This window comes from Diplotaxodon limnothrissa, linkage group LG14 (genome assembly GCF_057381915.1).
Source record: "Diplotaxodon limnothrissa isolate DT_005_m linkage group LG14, D_limnothrissa_male_GT1.1, whole genome shotgun sequence".
Taxonomy (NCBI): domain Eukaryota; kingdom Metazoa; phylum Chordata; class Actinopteri; order Cichliformes; family Cichlidae; genus Diplotaxodon; species Diplotaxodon limnothrissa.
Genome location: NC_140609.1, coordinates 15,875,784 through 15,894,589, shown reverse-complemented (window position 1 = coordinate 15,894,589; position 18,806 = coordinate 15,875,784). Strand labels below are relative to the sequence as shown.

General features: G+C 41.5%; 1 protein-coding gene across 1 annotated transcript; it reads right to left on the bottom strand.

Annotated features, from left to right (window-relative positions):
* Window positions 1–1,300: 1,300 nt before the first annotated feature.
* On the bottom strand, window positions 1,301–18,400 carry serpini1 (serpin peptidase inhibitor, clade I (neuroserpin), member 1). The gene is made up of 9 exons (XM_085370984.1): window positions 18,361–18,400; window positions 7,191–7,479; window positions 5,900–6,130; window positions 5,327–5,521; window positions 2,757–2,961; window positions 2,496–2,593; window positions 1,724–1,810; window positions 1,544–1,633; window positions 1,301–1,414 (listed from the first exon to the last, which is right to left on the bottom strand). Exons 2-9 carry the CDS (start codon window positions 7,456–7,458, stop codon window positions 1,338–1,340), a joined length of 1,251 nt encoding a protein of 416 aa, XP_085227110.1. The 5' UTR covers window positions 7,459–7,479; window positions 18,361–18,400; the 3' UTR covers window positions 1,301–1,337.
* Window positions 18,401–18,806: the final 406 nt, after the last annotated feature.

Sequence of the window (18,806 nt, the reverse complement as noted above, 5' to 3'; positions counted from 1 at the left end):
ACTGCATAATTTCCTGGTAATTTAGTGGAAATTAAAATACATATGTACATTGCACATTTTGGGGTGTGGGCTGTATCATGGAGTGGCTTAACCTGCTTAACTATTATTACAGGAGAGGAGACACACATTATACTCCAAGTAATTTTATTACACCTTGAGTAAAAATGGACAATTGAATAATAGAGAAATCAATTATGCACATCAATTTAATAAATATCAAATAAGAATATATAGAATAAGCCACTCCAAGGTAACAAGGGGAAACTGTTTGTTTTTCCACAAAATTACCAAGAAAATAGACAGTACTTAAAATTATTGATGCAGTCCTTAAAATGACTCCTTAAATTTACTTACAGTATTATTATTTAAACCTTTAAAAAAAGCATGTTAATATATTTACATTTCATTTTAAAATTAAAATGGACTAAAATTCCATTTAATTACAGGGAAATTACACCCTTAGTTGCATGATGTATTATAAAGTGGTACCTACCTTTAAAAAAAACAAGACAGCAAACAACCTCTACACACAAAGAAAGTGGTACATTTTAATGGGAACACATTCATGTTTTTATTGAATAAAATACTCAATACAGCTGGTGTTACTGTTTCTCCCTGTATGTACATCCAAAGCAGTGCAGCAGATCTTGTTCAGCGCACCTGCATGCTCCAGTCACTCTCTAAAGCAACCGCTTTAGCAAGCTTTAAGACGCCCAGCTGGGTCTTAATCAACCACTCTGATGTGATAAGGCATATTAGTTCATTAGCAGTGTAGCCATGTGCCTACAGTGTAAAAATGTCTCAATACTGTCTGGAACAGATATATTACTAAGATTTATCATATAAGGACAAAGTGTTTGCACATGTTTATTCTGCAATAAATATTGAGCATATATATGTATATAGAACACAATGTCAAATGTACAGGGATGTAAGTTAAAGTAAATATTTCCAAAGAGGAAGGGTTTTGTGCATTTTGTGGGCATGAGTGTGAGTGAGTATTAAGCTGCTGAACTTAAAAGGGTTGTGCACGAATTACATCCCAGGTGTACTTCCAGCTCACATACATACAAACCCTACTTTACTAGAGAATATTTACAGCTTCCTCTTTCTGCACGTCTCTATCCAGGAATTTAAAGCTCCCAGTATCAAAACACAGCCACGTAACGTGTCAAATGTCATGTTTCAATATATAATATATCATATAATATTCAGCTTATAGATCTATTTTTTTTCCATAAAGAGTATAAAACACAGCTGAAGATGGTGACACAAGATAGGTAGCATTTATGACGTCAGGATCTGATTGGCTGAGACTGTGTGACCTCATGTCACAGTTACATGGAGTCAAAGTCATGGTCGTTGGGATCGATGATCTCAGGAGTCATGACTCTGCCCATGAAGAGGATGGACCCTGGAGGAAGACAAAAACAAAAACGTATCCCTTATATGTACCAGCTTACTTAAAATATGTATTTTGTAGGTGATGCATAGACGCACAAACCACAGATTACTCGTATTTTCCACACAGAGATTAACGCACCTGTTCTCCTGTTTCTGATAATGAAGAAGAATGGGTGATCAGCCATGACCTGTGGGTACAGGACCAGAGTCCTGGTCAGGGCAATCATTCCTAAGACACGGGGAAATTAAAAAAAAAACAAAAACATCAACATTTATACACAACAAAATGCCATGTGTGGACTAAAACACAAAAATATACCTGAACCAACAGCTCCCTCTGCCCCCTCCTCTGTCACCTCCAGGTAGGCCTTCTGCACCGCTTTCCCAATGTACAGATCCTCAACATCTGGATAATGTACACAGAAAAAACACAGCACATCGCCTTTTCTTTATAAGATGTATGCATATCTATGCTGAGGTCTAGAATATATCCTGTTACTGACTGAATCAGGATTGCAAGCCAAACATATGGGTCACATCAAGTCACAAGCATTGGTTAGAAACTATTCTTTAGCCAATGATTGCTTTTTAACATTGCCCCCAGTTATCTACCAGCCTGTCTGAACAGAGCGTGTCCTCTGAGTAGATATTTGGCTGAGGAAGTGTTAGCAAGTGCAAGATGTGCCCGAATTCAGTACTGCCTACTCTGTTTCACTATACATCACCAACTCCACCTGATAAGAACAAGCGGTCTTGAGCTAGATTGATAATCCTGAGAGAAACTGACATTATAAAGTTGTTTCAAATATTAAGTAGTTATCAATTTAGCTGAATATTACTTATGTGTCCACGTTATTTACCCTGACATATTTATGTCCCTATTTCTTTGCCTCTGTGGATCTACCTGTCTCACTCTGTGCATCTATTTTTAACAGATGACGTGACAGCTCTGACCTGCCCACTCAGTGCCAGTTACCTTGGTTACCTTGGAAAGTTCTGAAGGCTATTTCACTGCTCCCCAGAAGAACAAGTATTAAATGTTACATACTGAAGCGTTTTAGAAGTTTATGCGCTTCATTTTTATGCCTCACCTGTCATGGCAGAGAGATCAGCATTGTTGGTGAAGATGTTCTTTATTCCCAGTTCCTGCAGAGTGTCCTTCAGATCGATCTTCTGCTCCACCTTAAACCTGAACAGGTGAGGTTTGACTTAGAGTTGAGTTTGGGATTCAAAAAGGGGACTATATAATGTAAATGGTCTAAAGGCGCAAAGGTGACAGATGAAGCTAGCGAAACATACCACAACATAAGTGAGAGGTGGTGAGTGGACTTGCACATATATAAAAGTCTCACCTCGGTAGGTAGACTTCCACCTTCTGTCGTTTGACATTGTTAGCCCACTCCTCCAGCAGCGGCGCTTTAATGATGGGCTCCAGGGAGGCCAGAGGTACTTCCTGCCGAGGAAGAACGATCATCATGGACATGTCCTCTCCCTCGTAGGGCATTTCCAACACCTGGTACACACCGCCGGCCTCCTGTGAGCCGTCACTGAATTCGCCTGATAGGGAGGAAACATACAAATCTGTGGGTATTGATGGATATATGCAAAAGCTTGCACGCTCATATTGTATGTGCTGGTGGCCCCCTGTAATGGGTTTGTGAAGTTCACTGAGGAGGAACATTTACAATGGAAGCACGCTGAGGCGCAATGATTGGCTGTATTGATTACAGAGTGCGTGTGGTCATTTCCCCCAATGCTTTAATTAAAAACCACTGACGCTTAACTTCAAAGGCTTTGCTTACACTTTGTGTGAAAATGGATTACATCCATTGTATACTGTATGTAGTCGCCTAGTACTAACAGCACCCTGTTGAAAGCCCAAGAAAAATTCAGTTATGCAGTGAAAGTGAGTGTGTTTGACTATGTCTTTCAGTTAAATGCCCCCCCCGCCGCACAAATATGATCATGACTTTCTGCAGGTGGAAATTAAACCAAGTAAGCCTGTAAAGTATAGCGGTAAAAAACAATAGTGAAACAAAAACACCTCAGTTTATATCAATAAAGATGTGTAGCTGCATAGCAGAGACCACCCTCACTAACTTCTAATGCACACCCAGTCATTTTGTTTTATAAGGCTGAAATATGACAGAAATTGGCTTCAGGGGTAATTCCTAGTAGGCTTTTAAGGGGTAAAGAGTTCAATCTGAACATGCTGCTTAGATTTTGGAGTATAAGATAAAGTCTATGAAGAATTTGATCCCATTCTTTGCACACAAATCTTCTTTTGAAGCTGCTTTAAAGGGGAAAATTACAACAAAAAGACTGAACACCCTTCATTAAGTGAGCATTCTTGCTGTTAGGGAAGCAGCCACGCAGCAGATAATGTGGCCTCCCGAAACATTTTACTTAACCAATATGATTTCGCTTCATAATGCACAATCACACTCTGTGGATCGTGCTGCAGAAAGCAACCATTTCCCTAAGGACCTGTCCTTGTTTTGCAGCTCTCAAATACGCCATATCCACACCCATTCACACATGCACAAATTTCCTTGATCCTGTGTATGTGAGCATGTGTGAATGTAGGTGTGCGCGAGCATCCTCGCTGCAGTCGTACACAGACGGGACCAAAATAACTGAAATGCACCAGCGTTTGCAGCAGAGCCATAAGACTGTGATGCGACTGTTTTTGGCAGTACGGCACATTAAGAAGGATGCGGAAGAAACAGACGAGAGTCAGTCACATGTAACAGCACAGCAGACAAACTGCAGGGTTCTGTGCAGTATTGCATCTCCCAGCAAAACAGAAATTTACCGTGTACAGTACATCTAAGCTCTGGAACTTAAAGACAGCATAGATCCAGAGAATAAACCAATGGCACCTACGTCGATTTAGTTACATAATAACTAAACTGTAACATCACAACTTGGTTACAAAAAAATTACTACTGCATTGTGCAAAACAGTGTGCATGTTGCAACTTAATGACAAAGACTTAATAACAGAAGTCAAAAAGTCTAATCAGATTTCTGCAGATCATTACATTTAAGCAAAAAAAAAAAAAAAAAAAAAAAAAAAAAAAAAAGGAATATAAAAGTTTGGGTTACTTTAATGGTATTAGAACTAGACACAGATAAAACATCCTCCAGAGGCTAACAGAAAAGAAAAAAGGACATATGCTGAACAACAAAAAAAAAAAAGAAAAGAAATCAACACACTTAAAAAGAAAACAAAGCAAAAGCCTCCCTTTATTTGTACCTTCAAAACTAATATAGTAGCGCACAGCTTAGCACAGACTGTGACAATTAAGTGCTGATATTTCTGACACGAAAAGCTTTCAAAACCTCCACTAAGTTGAAAAGACGTACCAGCGGTGTCTGTGCGAGTGAACAGAATTTTAACCGAGCTGAAAACAGGAGCCTATTTCAGGGAATAACACTCGACATGACATATGAATATTTTACAACAAATGGTAAATGGTAAATGGCCTGTATTTATATAGCGCTTTACTAGTCCCTAAGGACCCCAAAGCGCTTTACATATCCAGTCATCCACCCATTCACGCACACATTCACACACTGGTGATGGCAAGCTACATTGTAGCCACAGCCACCCTGGGGCGCACTGACAGAGGCGAGGCTGCCGGACACTGGCGCCACCGGGCCCTCTGACCACCACCAGTAGGCAACGGGTGAAGTGTCTTGCCCAAGGACACAACGACCGAGACTGTCCAAGCCGGGGCTCGAACCGGCAACCTTCCGATTACAAGGCGAACTCCCAACTCTTGAGCCACGATCGCCCCAAAGATTAACATTTTACATAACCTCAGGAAATATGAGCTGAAAATCAAGGCCTGCGGAGAAAATGCCACGAGTACAAATCTAAAACTGCAAACACACACACATACACTGTTCTTTCCTACCATAGTAGAAGTCTCCCTGCTGGTACATCATGAGTGTCTGGACTTCAGAGCCGTCATCTCTGCTGAAGGAAAAGGTCCTGGTGTTCTCCGGCCTGAACTGGTTTTTCCAGGAGCCTCTGAAATAAACTGCGTTCACCAGGGTCAGACGGGTCACGCTGCTGAAGTCATCGGCTGAGAGCAGAGCCCGGATTTTACCTGGAGGGAGCGATTTGTACGCTTTGTTTAAAACACCTTGGTTTCCATTAGCGCTAAGATAGCCCCCTACTGAGGTGGTTTTTAGCATGTGGATGCAATTACACAAAAACCAAGGTGTTGCAACTGCTTTGACAATGTACCATGTCAGCAGCTCATAATCGGATTGTTGTTGTCTGAAGAAGAAGGTGCACGCATACACCATGCTCTTGGTTAGCAACGTGCATGGAGGCTACTACCATTGCTGTATGTTTAAATCCATTACTCCAGACTCCTAAACATCAGGCAGATTTTAACAGAGGATAGCTGTATATCTATCAGTATGCATTCATTCAGTCTCTTTAACAGCATCCCCACTTTTTCCCTCTCTCTGTAACTTACTGTCGGTGTGATTCTCCACCCATTTGTTGATCTGCTCAGCCACGGCAGACGATTCGCTGAAGTCAACCGTTTCCACGTCAGCTCGGAAGTACTTCTTCATCAAATGCAGAAACTCTGGGTTAAAGGTGACATCTTCCTGCAAAAACAGGCTGTTGGCAAATCGGATCACATAGTGGCTGTCATCATCCAACAGGGCCGCTGTCAGGTTCTGGAGCAAGGAGAACTCGACACCTGGAGAACAAAAGGACAGACACACGTTCTTACTTTAGACATTATTTAAAAGCTTTGAGCATCACATGTGCTGTTATACAAGATCATTTGAAAAAATACATATTCTAAAAATCCAAGATTTTTTAAAATTTGTCCGACCCATAGAGGGCAGTTTTCCTCTTTGCACCAGTCCATCTTAAAAACGCTTCATCACAGAGAAAATGGAGGCATTTTAAAAATCTTTTTACCAACAACGGTTCCTGTGAGTTACACTACAAAACCTTATTTATTTTAAATGCGATGTCTGAAGGTCCACAGATCATAGCCTATCAATATCACTTCATCTCTTGTGTCCAGGTCCTCTGAATCTTTTAATTCTATTATGTACTATAACGAATAAAACCCCCAAATTATTTTATCTTATTTTGACAAATTTTCTCCTTAAATTATTGATCCAATCTTTCCGGTGAACCTCTCCCCATCCCCCACCCAGGGGAGGCTATGACTCAGTCGGTGGAGCGGGTCGTCCACTATTTGGAGGGTCAGTGGTTTGATCCATGCCTTCTCTAGCAACGCGATAGATTAGCGACCTGTCCAGGGTGTACCCCGCCTCTCGCCCTATGACAGGTGGGACAGGCTCCAGCCTTCCCCTGTGACCCTGAATTGGATAAGCGGAAGAAAATGGATGGATGGACGGGAAGACACTGAACCCAGAGTTACCTCCGATCCATCCATCAGAGTGTAAATGAATGTTAGGTTCAAAGAACGCATAAATGGTTGACTGAGGCTTGTAGTAAGAGCTTTGAGTGGTAACATAGAGTAAAAAAACAACTTCAGCTTATAAATAATATTCTATTCTATAATATATTATTTTTGCACCATAGCAATAGATATACAATACAATATATAACTGTTTCAATCGTTCATGTGTATAAAGGTGTATAAGAGAAGGAGAGCCCCTGAATCCTACTCCTCTTGTGTAAAGAAATACATTTGCATTTGTTGTGTCAAAGACTCATCTCCACTCACTTACTCCTGACCTTGACGTGTGTGTGAACTGCTGCTTATAAACACGTTTCACCTGGCAGCAGATGGCTGAATCCGACAGCCTGTCGTATCTCCTCTAGTGAAGCCCCCCTGGCTCCCAGCTCCACCATGCCCAGGGCCACGGCCACGCTCAGCGGGGAGAAAATGATGTTGTCTTGACCCCCTGCTGCCTGCAGCCTTTGGTACAGTCTGACCGAGAACTCTGATGTAGTGTCCTCTGGAATGTCAGCCGCACGGCAACCGTAGCCCGGCAACAGGATGGAGAGGAGGAGGAGCGGGGACAAAACGTCCAGGATCAACATCGCAGCACAGACCACAGAGGGCTGAGTGAAAGAGGGCGGGTATGCAGTGGATTGAAAGAAAAAGAAAGATGAGAAATTTATTATGAAGATTGAGAGAACGGTGGGATAAGAGGAGCAAGGTAGAAGGAAAAAAGAAGGAGAGGCAATTAAGTTGAACAATATGTTTGAAATATAGATGGAGAGAGCCAAAGATATATGGAAGGATGGAAAAAAGGAGGATGCAGACATATAGATGAGAGAAAATTATTAGGAATAAGAAATGTGGTCAAAAGTAGAGTTTAGATGGGACAGAGAGGCAAAGGTAGAGACAACAACACGCAGGAGAGATAATGTGATAAAGCAAAAAAGATTATTGAGCGGGGGAGATGAAGGACAAGAGGATTTTTGGAAGAGACAGACAGAGATGAAAGACACAGTAGAGATGTAGGATGATGAATAGGACGAGAGAGAGTTAGAAAACATCTGTCAATCAACCAGTCTGCCCATTTTAATTTTACAGGGGAATAAAAAAAAAAATACATGTATACAAATACTCATTGTGCCAAATTCCCTCCTCCTTAAATCACAGTAAAGTACTGTCAGCTAGACATCGCATGCACTGTAATCTACAAAAACACTTCCTTACTCTAGAAAAATGTTTTATACTATGATGTTACTGTAACATTCAGTGTAACAGTCAGAGCTGAGGTGCTACAGGAAGTTTATACCTGCTTCTAAATTAAATCGACCAAAAGCGCTATAAGAAGCAGTAGGACTCTTGCAAAGGTAATGTATCATTATCCTAAGATGTACAGTAGATATCATGATGTTCAGTGTTACATGGTAGCAGAAGTCATCCGAGAAATGGAAAAATACTGTTAAAATGTATGAAAAAGAACAAAAGAGGCCATGACACATACAGTACATGTGTGAAGCTGACTACAGCGAGTACTGCTATTCAGAGCACATCCGCTAAATGAACTTCTAAATATTTCATGGCCATTCTTATCATCTTGAGTAAAATCAGCTTCTTTCCTTTAAAACATGCTTTGCTCTGTGCGTTTTGAAGGTTTCTGATGTGAACGGGCAATTTTCTTTCCGTTTGTGGAGAGTAAGTGACTTGGAAAAAGGCCTTTACCTTCCCCTCATCCTCCATCCTTCCCCTTATCTTGCCATGCCAACAGTTCTGGCCCTCTTTTCCCCTCTTGCTCTTATCCATATTTAATCCTGTCCTCACCACTCCTTTCCTCTCTCCCTCTCTCTTTACATCCCCAGATTGATGGGGAGTATGCGCGCACACACACACACACACACACACACACACACACACTAACTGTGGCGCTCTTGTTGCCAAGCAACATTGTTTTTTGCTGGCCAAACAGAAAAAAAAATCGAGTGATCATTTCCATAAACATGGAGGAAGTTATCAGGTGCAGGGCGCGTGAGATAGAGAGCATTTGTTTTGCTGTTTGTCTCTCTGTTGTGCTGTTACTATTATAGGTTGTATAAAGGGTTCAATTAGCAGCCCGGCTGGAATCTGCTGGCTGCACGTGCGAGATGGCAGGTGTTGGTGGTGACAATGTACCTGAGTGTCAACAGCATAAACAATGGGCAGCAGCCAGAAAATTAGTGCCCCACTCTGCTGCATCCTGTTCTTTCCTCTGCTCTGCTCTGGCATGTGGCAAACAATCTACCTTCCTGAAATGAACCGGTCCAGCCCTGCTACACTGTTATATGCACTTTACTGTATCTGCTGCATGCTTCATGTACCACAGTCCTCCACTGTGATCCAACAGCTACCTGATCACAGTGGATCAACATGTTCCTGTAATACTATTTCTTTTACTCACAATCTGACGGTAAAAACAGCTCACAGAGGGGGGAAAAGGAAAAAAGAGTAACTTTTCTTTGGTTTAGAAAAATAAAAAGAACACAAGCGTTCTTTTAAAAGATTTAAACCATCAAAAGAAGAAAGAGGCAGAGAAGAGAGTGAGTTTCACAGAAAAGGAAAATCAGAGAGTACTGAAAGACTTAAATAATGGAAATAAATGAACAAAAATCGCTAGCCTCAACCTTCAAGTAACACCCCAGATTAAACCAGTACAGTTGAACGTGCCTGCTTATATTTTACACCGTACTGTTGCTCTCATTCCTGTTGCAAATTGCACACCACCACATGTCACTTCCTTCTCAGGTGACACTTCTCAGGTGACAGTCGAGAACTTGTCTTGTACTCTGGCATTGCAGGGACCATGAAGCCTGGTGGATTTGCATCCATCAGTCTGAGCAAATGGAAATTTATTTGACTTTCCAATTTTCCTTCACACGCAGTCACCTCCAGAATCCCTTGTCACTTACACTTTGCTCTCCATGTAACCAAGTAATACACTCAGAGGAGACTTTATTAGGTACACCTGTTCAGCCAATCACATGGCAGCAACTCAATGCATTTAGGCATGCAGACACAATATTAATTGGTTAGGTGTTTGCAGTTTTAGTATACAATCTGATTGCCTTGATCATATTTAAAATATCACAGTTGCCAGCTGAGAGTCAATGAATTAACCATTAGCTGACCCTAAAAAGACACTGCTGATTGCCTGTGTAACCAAAGCCTAATACAGCTCATTATAGTGTCCCAACGCTCCCAAACCTATTAAAAACCCATCAACGAGCCACACAATCATATCCAGTAACATGCTGCTTCACTAAAGTCAACATGGACACTGTTGTTTACTTATTTTGTCTCAATACCACACGCACTGTCACCCTAGAGCAAGAAACACATATTAGTCCACAGCTAAAAATAGTCCCCAGCCGATTCACAATTTACTCCTATTTAAGCAACCTTTGCCCAGTGGGTTTGAAGAATGTGACTTTTTGCTTTTTGTTTTACATTTTCAGTTAAAACGAATGTGCTCCAGGCCGACATGCACACTGACAGGCTGTTGGTTTGTGTGCTTTCATTGGATTTGGTGACAGTGACTCTACCATTATCCTTTAATGTTTTCATTCATTATGGTCAACAAATGCAGAGTGAAAACACCAAAATGTGAAAAGAAATAAATGCATTAAACTAGCTGTATATAAACGGTGGGTACGGCCTTGAACATCAACTTCAAATAGACTTAAAAAAAAAAAAAAAAAAAAAAGATTAAATGACTCCTTGAAGGCTCGACGCTGATGTATTTGTTAATTACACCATTCGTTACATGCACACCTGTTCTCAGATATCATGCTGTAAGTCTGACACTACAGAGAGCAGAGAAGTCCAGAGAAAGTATAAGGGGCCGAGGGAAAGGAGGGGGCGGCTGGCACAGACGTAAATGGAGATAATGTTCCTGACCTTCTGAGCTGTGGGAGCTGAACTTTCCTCAGACAGTCAGCCTTGTTTTCTGTAAGGAAAGATCCAGCCATGCAGTAAAGTCGGGGAAAGCAGTGTAGAGTGCAATTGTGCGCGCACCTCATTGTGTGTGTGTCTGCATACAAGTGTGCATGTGTGAGTGGATAATAACACCATGGGTGGCTGGCTTTTTACTTGTAACATCGACACCATTCTGACCTTTTTCGGCTGAGGATCCCACACTCTTCCATTTTAACCACTGACGACTATGAGACCAACTTCGGCGCTGATCTTCTCAAGTGGGTCTCCCAGCATGCCACCCAGGTAATCCAGGAAAGACAACACCCAGCTACACATAATGTCCTCTCGTGACTGAAAGAACCTAATATGTCAGAAAATCCTTTATGGTTTAAGTTGCAAGACTTTAATCCTGATAACTGAATTAATTCTGTGCAATTAAACTCTGTGGCCTTTAAAGGCAGCCTTTAATCTCTCAGTGTAATCCTAATTCTCAGACAAAACAGATCGGCAGTTGACATTTCCACAATTAAAGCATGACGTCACCCAAAATCACAGCACGTAGGTTAATCCTTACTGCCATTTAAACCCAACACCTTGAGGTGGCACGCTTCGGAGACCGGAGGAATTTATTAAACATGAACATCCTCATTCACTGTTCAAATCCACACACACACACACACGTTTCCACATGCAATTCCAAGACAAGGTTTCTACGGCAACTACAAGTGATGGACATTTTTCATTTTGCCAGGAGACAAGTCCTCAGATTTTTTTTCCCTCTACCCTCTCTTTCTCCTTCTGTTTAGGCAGATATACATTTTATGAATCTGTTCAGCAATTTCGGTCTTCACTAACCTCGTCTCTTTGCAAGAACTCTGCGCACCAGTTACAGTTCTGTCACGTAAAACTGTTTGGTACAAACACACACACACACACACACGCACTGACTGCAGCTGGTTATTTTGCAAAAACAAGGAAAACTTCTGCTGTTTTTCTCCACTTTTCCCTGGAAACAAGGAGCTGGAGCAAAGTCCTCCAACTGTGCCTCCTGCTTAGGCACGCTTCAAATCTCAGCACTCTACTTCACTTTGGCTCCAAGTACACTCCAAACTGCTGAAGCTTTGACAAGTTCTGTGAAAATGCTAACAACCCGTTTCATCAAGGCCTATTCCTTGGGGGGGGACTGCAGAGAATGATGTCTATGATCATCTGTGGCCCAGAAAAACCTTGAATTTCTGCAACGGATGATCTGTTTAGACTGGCAGGGGCGATCTGGTGTGATTTGGGGCGATTGTGGCTCAAGAGTTGGGAGTTCGCCTTGTAATCGGAAGGTTGCCGGTTCGAGCCCTGGCTTGGACAGTCTCGGTCGTTGTGTCCTTGGGCAAGACACTTCACCCGTTGCCTACTGGTGGTGGTCAGTGGGCCCGGTGGCGCCAGTGTCCGGCAGCCTCGCCTCTGTCAGTGCGCCCCAGTGTGGCTGTGGTTACAATGTAGCTTGCCATCACCAGTGTGTGAATGTGTGTGTGAATGGGTGGATGACTGGTTGTGTAAAGCACTTTGGGGTCCTTAGGGACTAGTAAAAGCGCTATACAAATACAGGCCATTTACCATTTCACCATGAATATGTTTAGCTTATAAAGGCCTTTGCAGTATGGAGATAATGGCGTCTGATTATCATTCATGAATTTAAACTTTTCCCTAGAGGTGCCATAGAAGCTGCAGTTTACATGGATTTGAATTAAGCCAGATGCCAAAAGAAGCATGCATGCCCGCATTAAAAACAATTACACTTCCATAGAACGGGCATCATTAATCTTAAACCGCTCGTGTCTCTGTGAGCGTCTATTTTGCCAGCTTAATGAGTACCTGTTGCTCAACCGCTCATGTGAAGAATCCCAAGGACAAGGAAATATTTACATAGGGAGGGCTGCAATAAAGCCCACTGCTGGTGGAGCCCATTGCAGTCAAAGAGCACTAAACTCCTGTGGTGAGGGAAGAGACTTCCATTACAGCGCACAATAAATTTCATCCAATTCATCAATCAAACTGTCTGGTCTGCTCACGCCCCCTGCTCCCATCTAACCAAGCAGCTAACTGCAGCTAAATGGCTGCAAAGATGTTATCTAAAGAAGCCCTTTCAGGGACCCAACCCTTCAAACCACAATCATCTTCCTTGCAAAAGTACATGCTCACCTCTGTTTACTTAAAATGAATGCAGCAGAAAATGTTAAAGCACTCACAAAAGAATAATGTGCAATGGATGAAACAAAACAGCAAAAATTTTATATGATGGGAGTTATTTAATATTCAAAGGAATGATAACACAAAAAGCTGCTACAATTTAATGACTCAGACTTCTTTTATCACCAGGTGGTATACATTAGTGGCAACATGATGCTAAAATGGGGTAAAGTAAAAGACAGTGACACGAACCAAATCACAAAAATCCCAGCTAACGTGCACAATATTTTAAATTAGTTAGGATTTAGCTCAAATTAACAGGAACACTAAAATCCAAATAGCAGCTCGGTTCTATTCTGTGCAATTCTTTCGTTTAGCTTTTGAAAGGGAGTGAAAAAAAAAAAAAAATCATCTTCTCTCCAACAACTTTGGGATTAACTCGTTTATAGCTTTAAGAATTAAGTTTTCTCAATCACATGAAATTGTAATCGAGCGTGAAATGTGTTACAGATTGTTATTCTTTCTGTAACTAAGAAGTGAACAGAAGATTTGTGCTGTATTACACAGGGATACAGAGGAGAGGAAAACTCTGTTTCCACAGGCTCAGGACTGATTACCTAAATCTGTCTGCTGCTTTTATAGCATTATTATTAGTGAAGGATGGGTTATGTATGATTGAGAGTGCAAGCCACAATGATGACACAGCAGTCGGTGCTGTAGCAACACCTTATTAGTCACTGTTATTTAGTAACTGTTAAACAAAGCTGATTGCACCTACTTATGCTTAAGTTTGGTTAAGCACCACTCTAATTCTGGCCCTGCAGTTCACAACCATTCCCGTGGTACTTTTGTTTGCCATGTGATTGAATGTAGCCTGTGCATGGCTAATGTCAGAACATTAGCTTATCCAGTGCCTTGTTAGTAATGACACACTGTGCTATTGAAGCTGCCTGGAGTCCCAAGATGCTCACTGCACACTCCACAGAGGGCAAACAGAGGTTAACAACTCTTTATTAATCCCTGCTAACAGAGACATCCAGAGGGAGAAGCACATACACAGACACACACTCACAGAGAGGTACAAGGACCGTTTTTTGGTAGAAAATTAGCAAAAGAGGAGAAGACACAAATAAAAACAGACAGACAAATATGATTGTGGCAGGAGGTGTACTGAGGAGCTGCATGGAGGTAGCTTAGCAGCACTGACTCTGAGCCAGTCATATCTCACGGCCCCCTGCACGGCATGGCAAGATGGTTGACTGCTCCCCACGCTCTGTCCTGGCACACCAAACAGTGTCTCTTTTTCTTCGTCCATATCAGGACACACACACACACACACACACACACACACACACACACCCCCCCCCCCCCCTCTGGTGCTGTGGGAGCACATTTAGAAGGTTTGAGTTGTAATTGGATCGGCCTTTATTTGGGGTCAGCGGTAAAAGTGAAAAGACTGGAGGCTTTTTCAAATGGTCTACAGCATAGGAAAGGTCACTATCAACTAGTCCTGTGGGGGAAGCGTACACATACAGTCACGTTCGTAAGTGTTTGGACAACGACACGATTTTTGTGCAGCTTTGGGACTGTGCATTGCTACAGTGTATTTTAAATAAAACGTTCAGGATGTAAGTGAAGGTCAGACTTTCAACAAAAATACTCTATTAGCTGTTTATGGATTACAGCCGTTCTTATCCACCGTCGCCGATTTTCAGGGAGTCCAAAGTAAATTGATCAATTTCCTGACAAGCAGTTTCATGGTTAGGTGAGGCGTGCTCCCTAATTATTTTATTACAAATTAAGAAAATGAGAAATCTAGAGTTGATTCGATAGCATTTGGTAGCTTTTCAGTGGAATATTAAATATAATAAACAATGAATGCACTGAGCAGCTCAGCAGCATTAAAAGGTCTGAAAGACCACAGAAGACAACTATGATGACAGATTTATTTCTATGGTTAGGTTAAGCATCTTCACAACATCTAACCAAGTCAAGAACATTCTTGAAGAGGTCGGACTGTCACTGTCAAAGTCTACAATCAAGAGACTCCTTTAAGAATGTAAATACAGAGTTTACAACAACCTGCAAACCTCTGGTTACACTGAAGAACAAGAGGGCCAGACTGGACTTTACCAGAAAATATCTGAAACAGCCTACACAGCTCTGGAGATTATTCTTTGGACAGATGAAACCGAGATGAACTTGTACCAGAATGATGAGAAGAGAACGGTATGGAGAAGGAAGGAAATGCATATTATCTGTCAAACAACGCAATGTTATGACATGGGTCTATATGGCTTCCAGTGGAGCTGGGCAGCTATTGTTTATTGATGAGGTGACGCTATACTCTCTGCTCAGATTCAGCTAAATGCTGCAAAACTGATTGGACAGCGCTTCACAATATAAATTGATAATGATCCAAAGCAAAAGCAGTCCAGGGTTTTTTTTTAAGGCAGTGAAACTGGATATTCTTCAATGGTCAGGTCAGGCACAACAGTGCAGCTTTTAGTTACTGAAGGCGGTACAGGCCTGGCATCTCAAGGGAAACTGAAGCATTTGATGACTGCAAGGGATTTTTACAATTATATTAGTTTGTCTTATTATCATCTTGTAATCTCTGGGAAAAAAAAAAGTCGAAATTTCAACACATTTAATGCAACTTAAAAAAAAAATGCTTTGAAAGTCTGCACTTTAATCCCATATTGATGGCTTGATTTACAAAACAAGGCAAAACTACAAAAAAAAACATGCGTCGTTGTCCAAATACTTACAGACCTAGCAGTGCCCGTATATCTGGGGTGGTAACAGAGATAAGAAAAAAGAGACAAGGCAGGTGATCCTCAATAAAAAGCTGTGACGAGGCTGCCGAGAGGCAGAGTGATAATGAAGGTTTCGAAACTGTTAGCTTGCAGGTGTAAACATTTAGGGAATGAATTAAACTGATTTTGAGTTAAAGTCTTCTGACTACAGATGTAAAAAAAAAAAAAAGAAAGAAAGAAAAGAAGCTGGGCAATGCGAAAATCTTGTTGTTTTTTGTTTTTTTTTCCAGAGGAGACACATGATAGCAGGAAATGCACAGGTGCATTCATGACGGCTGCATTCAAGCCAGGTGAGGTCATGCATCCTGTGTCTACACTTAGTACCTGCTGAACAGCTAGTGGTGCAAAAGCAGCAGTCTACTTTGTGAGTAGTATGTGTTTTGCATATAGATTGGGTTATCAAATGATTGTCACCATTTTATTTTCCTCCTCAGATAGATCTTCTACTTGCACTCATCCTCTCTCCTCTACACTTTGCATCACAAATCAATCAACAGATCAGTTCCAGGGTACAAGTGTATAAACACAGGTACGTATTACACTTGTTAAATGAAACAAAATAATTTTTTAAAAACCCTTTAATTGTATGCAATACTCACACTTGCAGATAAACACACAATTTTTAAATCGTTTACAAATTTTTAAAAGCATACCTCAGTATTTTAGGTAGCTTTAGGTGTTAAGATCCTCTATGTTTTCAATGCTTTCCAACATGGATGCATTTAATTTGGGATGCCAGCTTTTGGCAGCTTTGCTACCTAAATCTAAGATGAGCTATTTCCGTTGTTTTGACGTCTTCCCCTCACCTGACCGCTTTCTCTTGGAATATTTCTGCTCCCTCATCCTCAGATCTGTCCAAATATAAGCTAAATATCCTGTGTATTTGCTGCCGCTGAGCACACTCGGGACAAACCTGCGGCTTGAAAGCGTATATGCAGGTAGCGTGCTTCGGTTTGTGAGTTTATTTTACGCAGAACAAAAAAGGCAGAAGAAAGACCACACAAGTGCACTGCATGCACAGTGTGCTCAGTAACTGTGGGGCGAAGACACGTACTGCAGAACACAGATGTTAAACTTCTTCTTATGGTTCACACGGCAGCACATAGCAAGCTTGGTCCCAGCTTGAGGAAACAGAGTATCTTACTTACTGCTCCTTATTCTCGCAGCCACACGTGTAGCTGACAGATGCACGTCAGCAGTCCTGCACACATACAGATTTGTAAGGTTCTTGTTAGCATTCGCACACACAAGCAATCACAGCTCGGCGTGCTGTGCCGTTCAAACCCAGGCACTTACTTTTCCCTCCTCTCTCATTTTGTTTCGCTAGGACGATTTGAAAGACATTTAATTATTGAAATGCAATTAATGCAGTACTCTGTGGGAAAAGAGAGAACACACACGCACACACACATGTATGCTAGCGCTGAAACCGTAGGCAGGCACAGGGGGGCAAACAGCAGGCTATCAGCGGGGATTAACCAGTGATTCAAATCCATATGGGATTAATACATTGAGATGATGACCTAAAAGGATACTCTGTTTTCCTGTTTCCCTAAATGAGGATTTAGAAAAGTCACTGTTTTAGTGGCAGAGATAAGCAGATGTGAGAGGTGGATTGAGAGAATGAGACATGAGAGAGGAACGCTGAAATATTTATTGCGGACTTTTGCTTTGCTACTCACATAAATGCCACATAGAATAGGTGATATCATGAGAAAAATAACCAAAAAAAAAAAATCATAAATGTTTTAGTGCAATCTAATCATACTGCAATAATTCCATCTTTTACTGCAATGTTTGACCAGATTTTTCCGTCTTTCTTTTGTCCACTGCTATTTAACATAAATAAAACAGACAGTAGGTATACATTTGACTTATCGATGGCCATCAAAGCCATCATGTACACACACATTCATATACAGAGATCTGCATTAAAGGAATAACAAGTGGTGTGTATGTGTGTTACTGTGGGGTAGGGATAAGGCAGGACCAAGCTACTACAATCTGCCTCGTTATTTCACACACATTCACTCAATGCGCCTTTGCCTATATTTCAAGGACAAGAGCCCCAACACATCGACTGAAGCTGATTTCAGTTCAAAAACAAAAAACAAACAAACAAACAAACAAACAAAAAAAAAAACCATACAAGAACTACAACAATTTAACCATGCACCACCGATGAAAATTAAATAGCCCTGGGTAGTGGACACACGGGTAACGGCTTTAATCAGTGTGGGCTTGGGAAAAAATACGTTTGGCTCCAATGTGCGTCTCCACCCGCCCCCCCTATTAAAAGCCCACACATGTTGATTACAGCAATCATAATCCTTTTACACTCGTCCATAAAATGCCCCATTACACCTACTCATTCCTGACAGCTTAATAAACAGAAATTCCAGTGGAAAAACTCAGAAATATCACATTCTTCTGTTATCGTGCAAAAGCTGAGCACTTACGGTTTTCTTATCTCAATATGGTTCACATAAATCAGCACCGGCGTTGTGACTGAACCATAGATATGTATTTATATGTATTATTGCCAGAAACGGTTCTTACCGATAAAGGGCGTACGGTTGGTTGGGATGGAAGGATGAATAAGTGCGGTCTCTCTCTTTGCTGCTCTCCTCCGCAGCTCACTGTTTCTTCGTTTGCCGCAGACCCCGCCCACTCCACGCCGATTGGTCCAATGAGCGTTGATCAAAGAGTTTAGGCGTGAGGTGAAATAGTAACTGTCTCCAGCTTCCTTGTATGTCTGTGAATCCGTAAAGCTTCAAGTTACTCTCATTCCAAACATATTTTTTGACCATTCTGACGACAGCCTCTTGATTATTTTATGAAATAGCAAAGATGTATCACATCTCTCTCTCTCTGTTTTGTTTCTTTGTTTGTAAAAGCTAACCTCCAGCTTAATAATGGTCCTGGAGGTTAGCGGTTAGCACAGTTTCCCTAGCAAACAACGTTCTGCAGTAACGCACAATGCTAATAATTGTTAACAGCCGCAT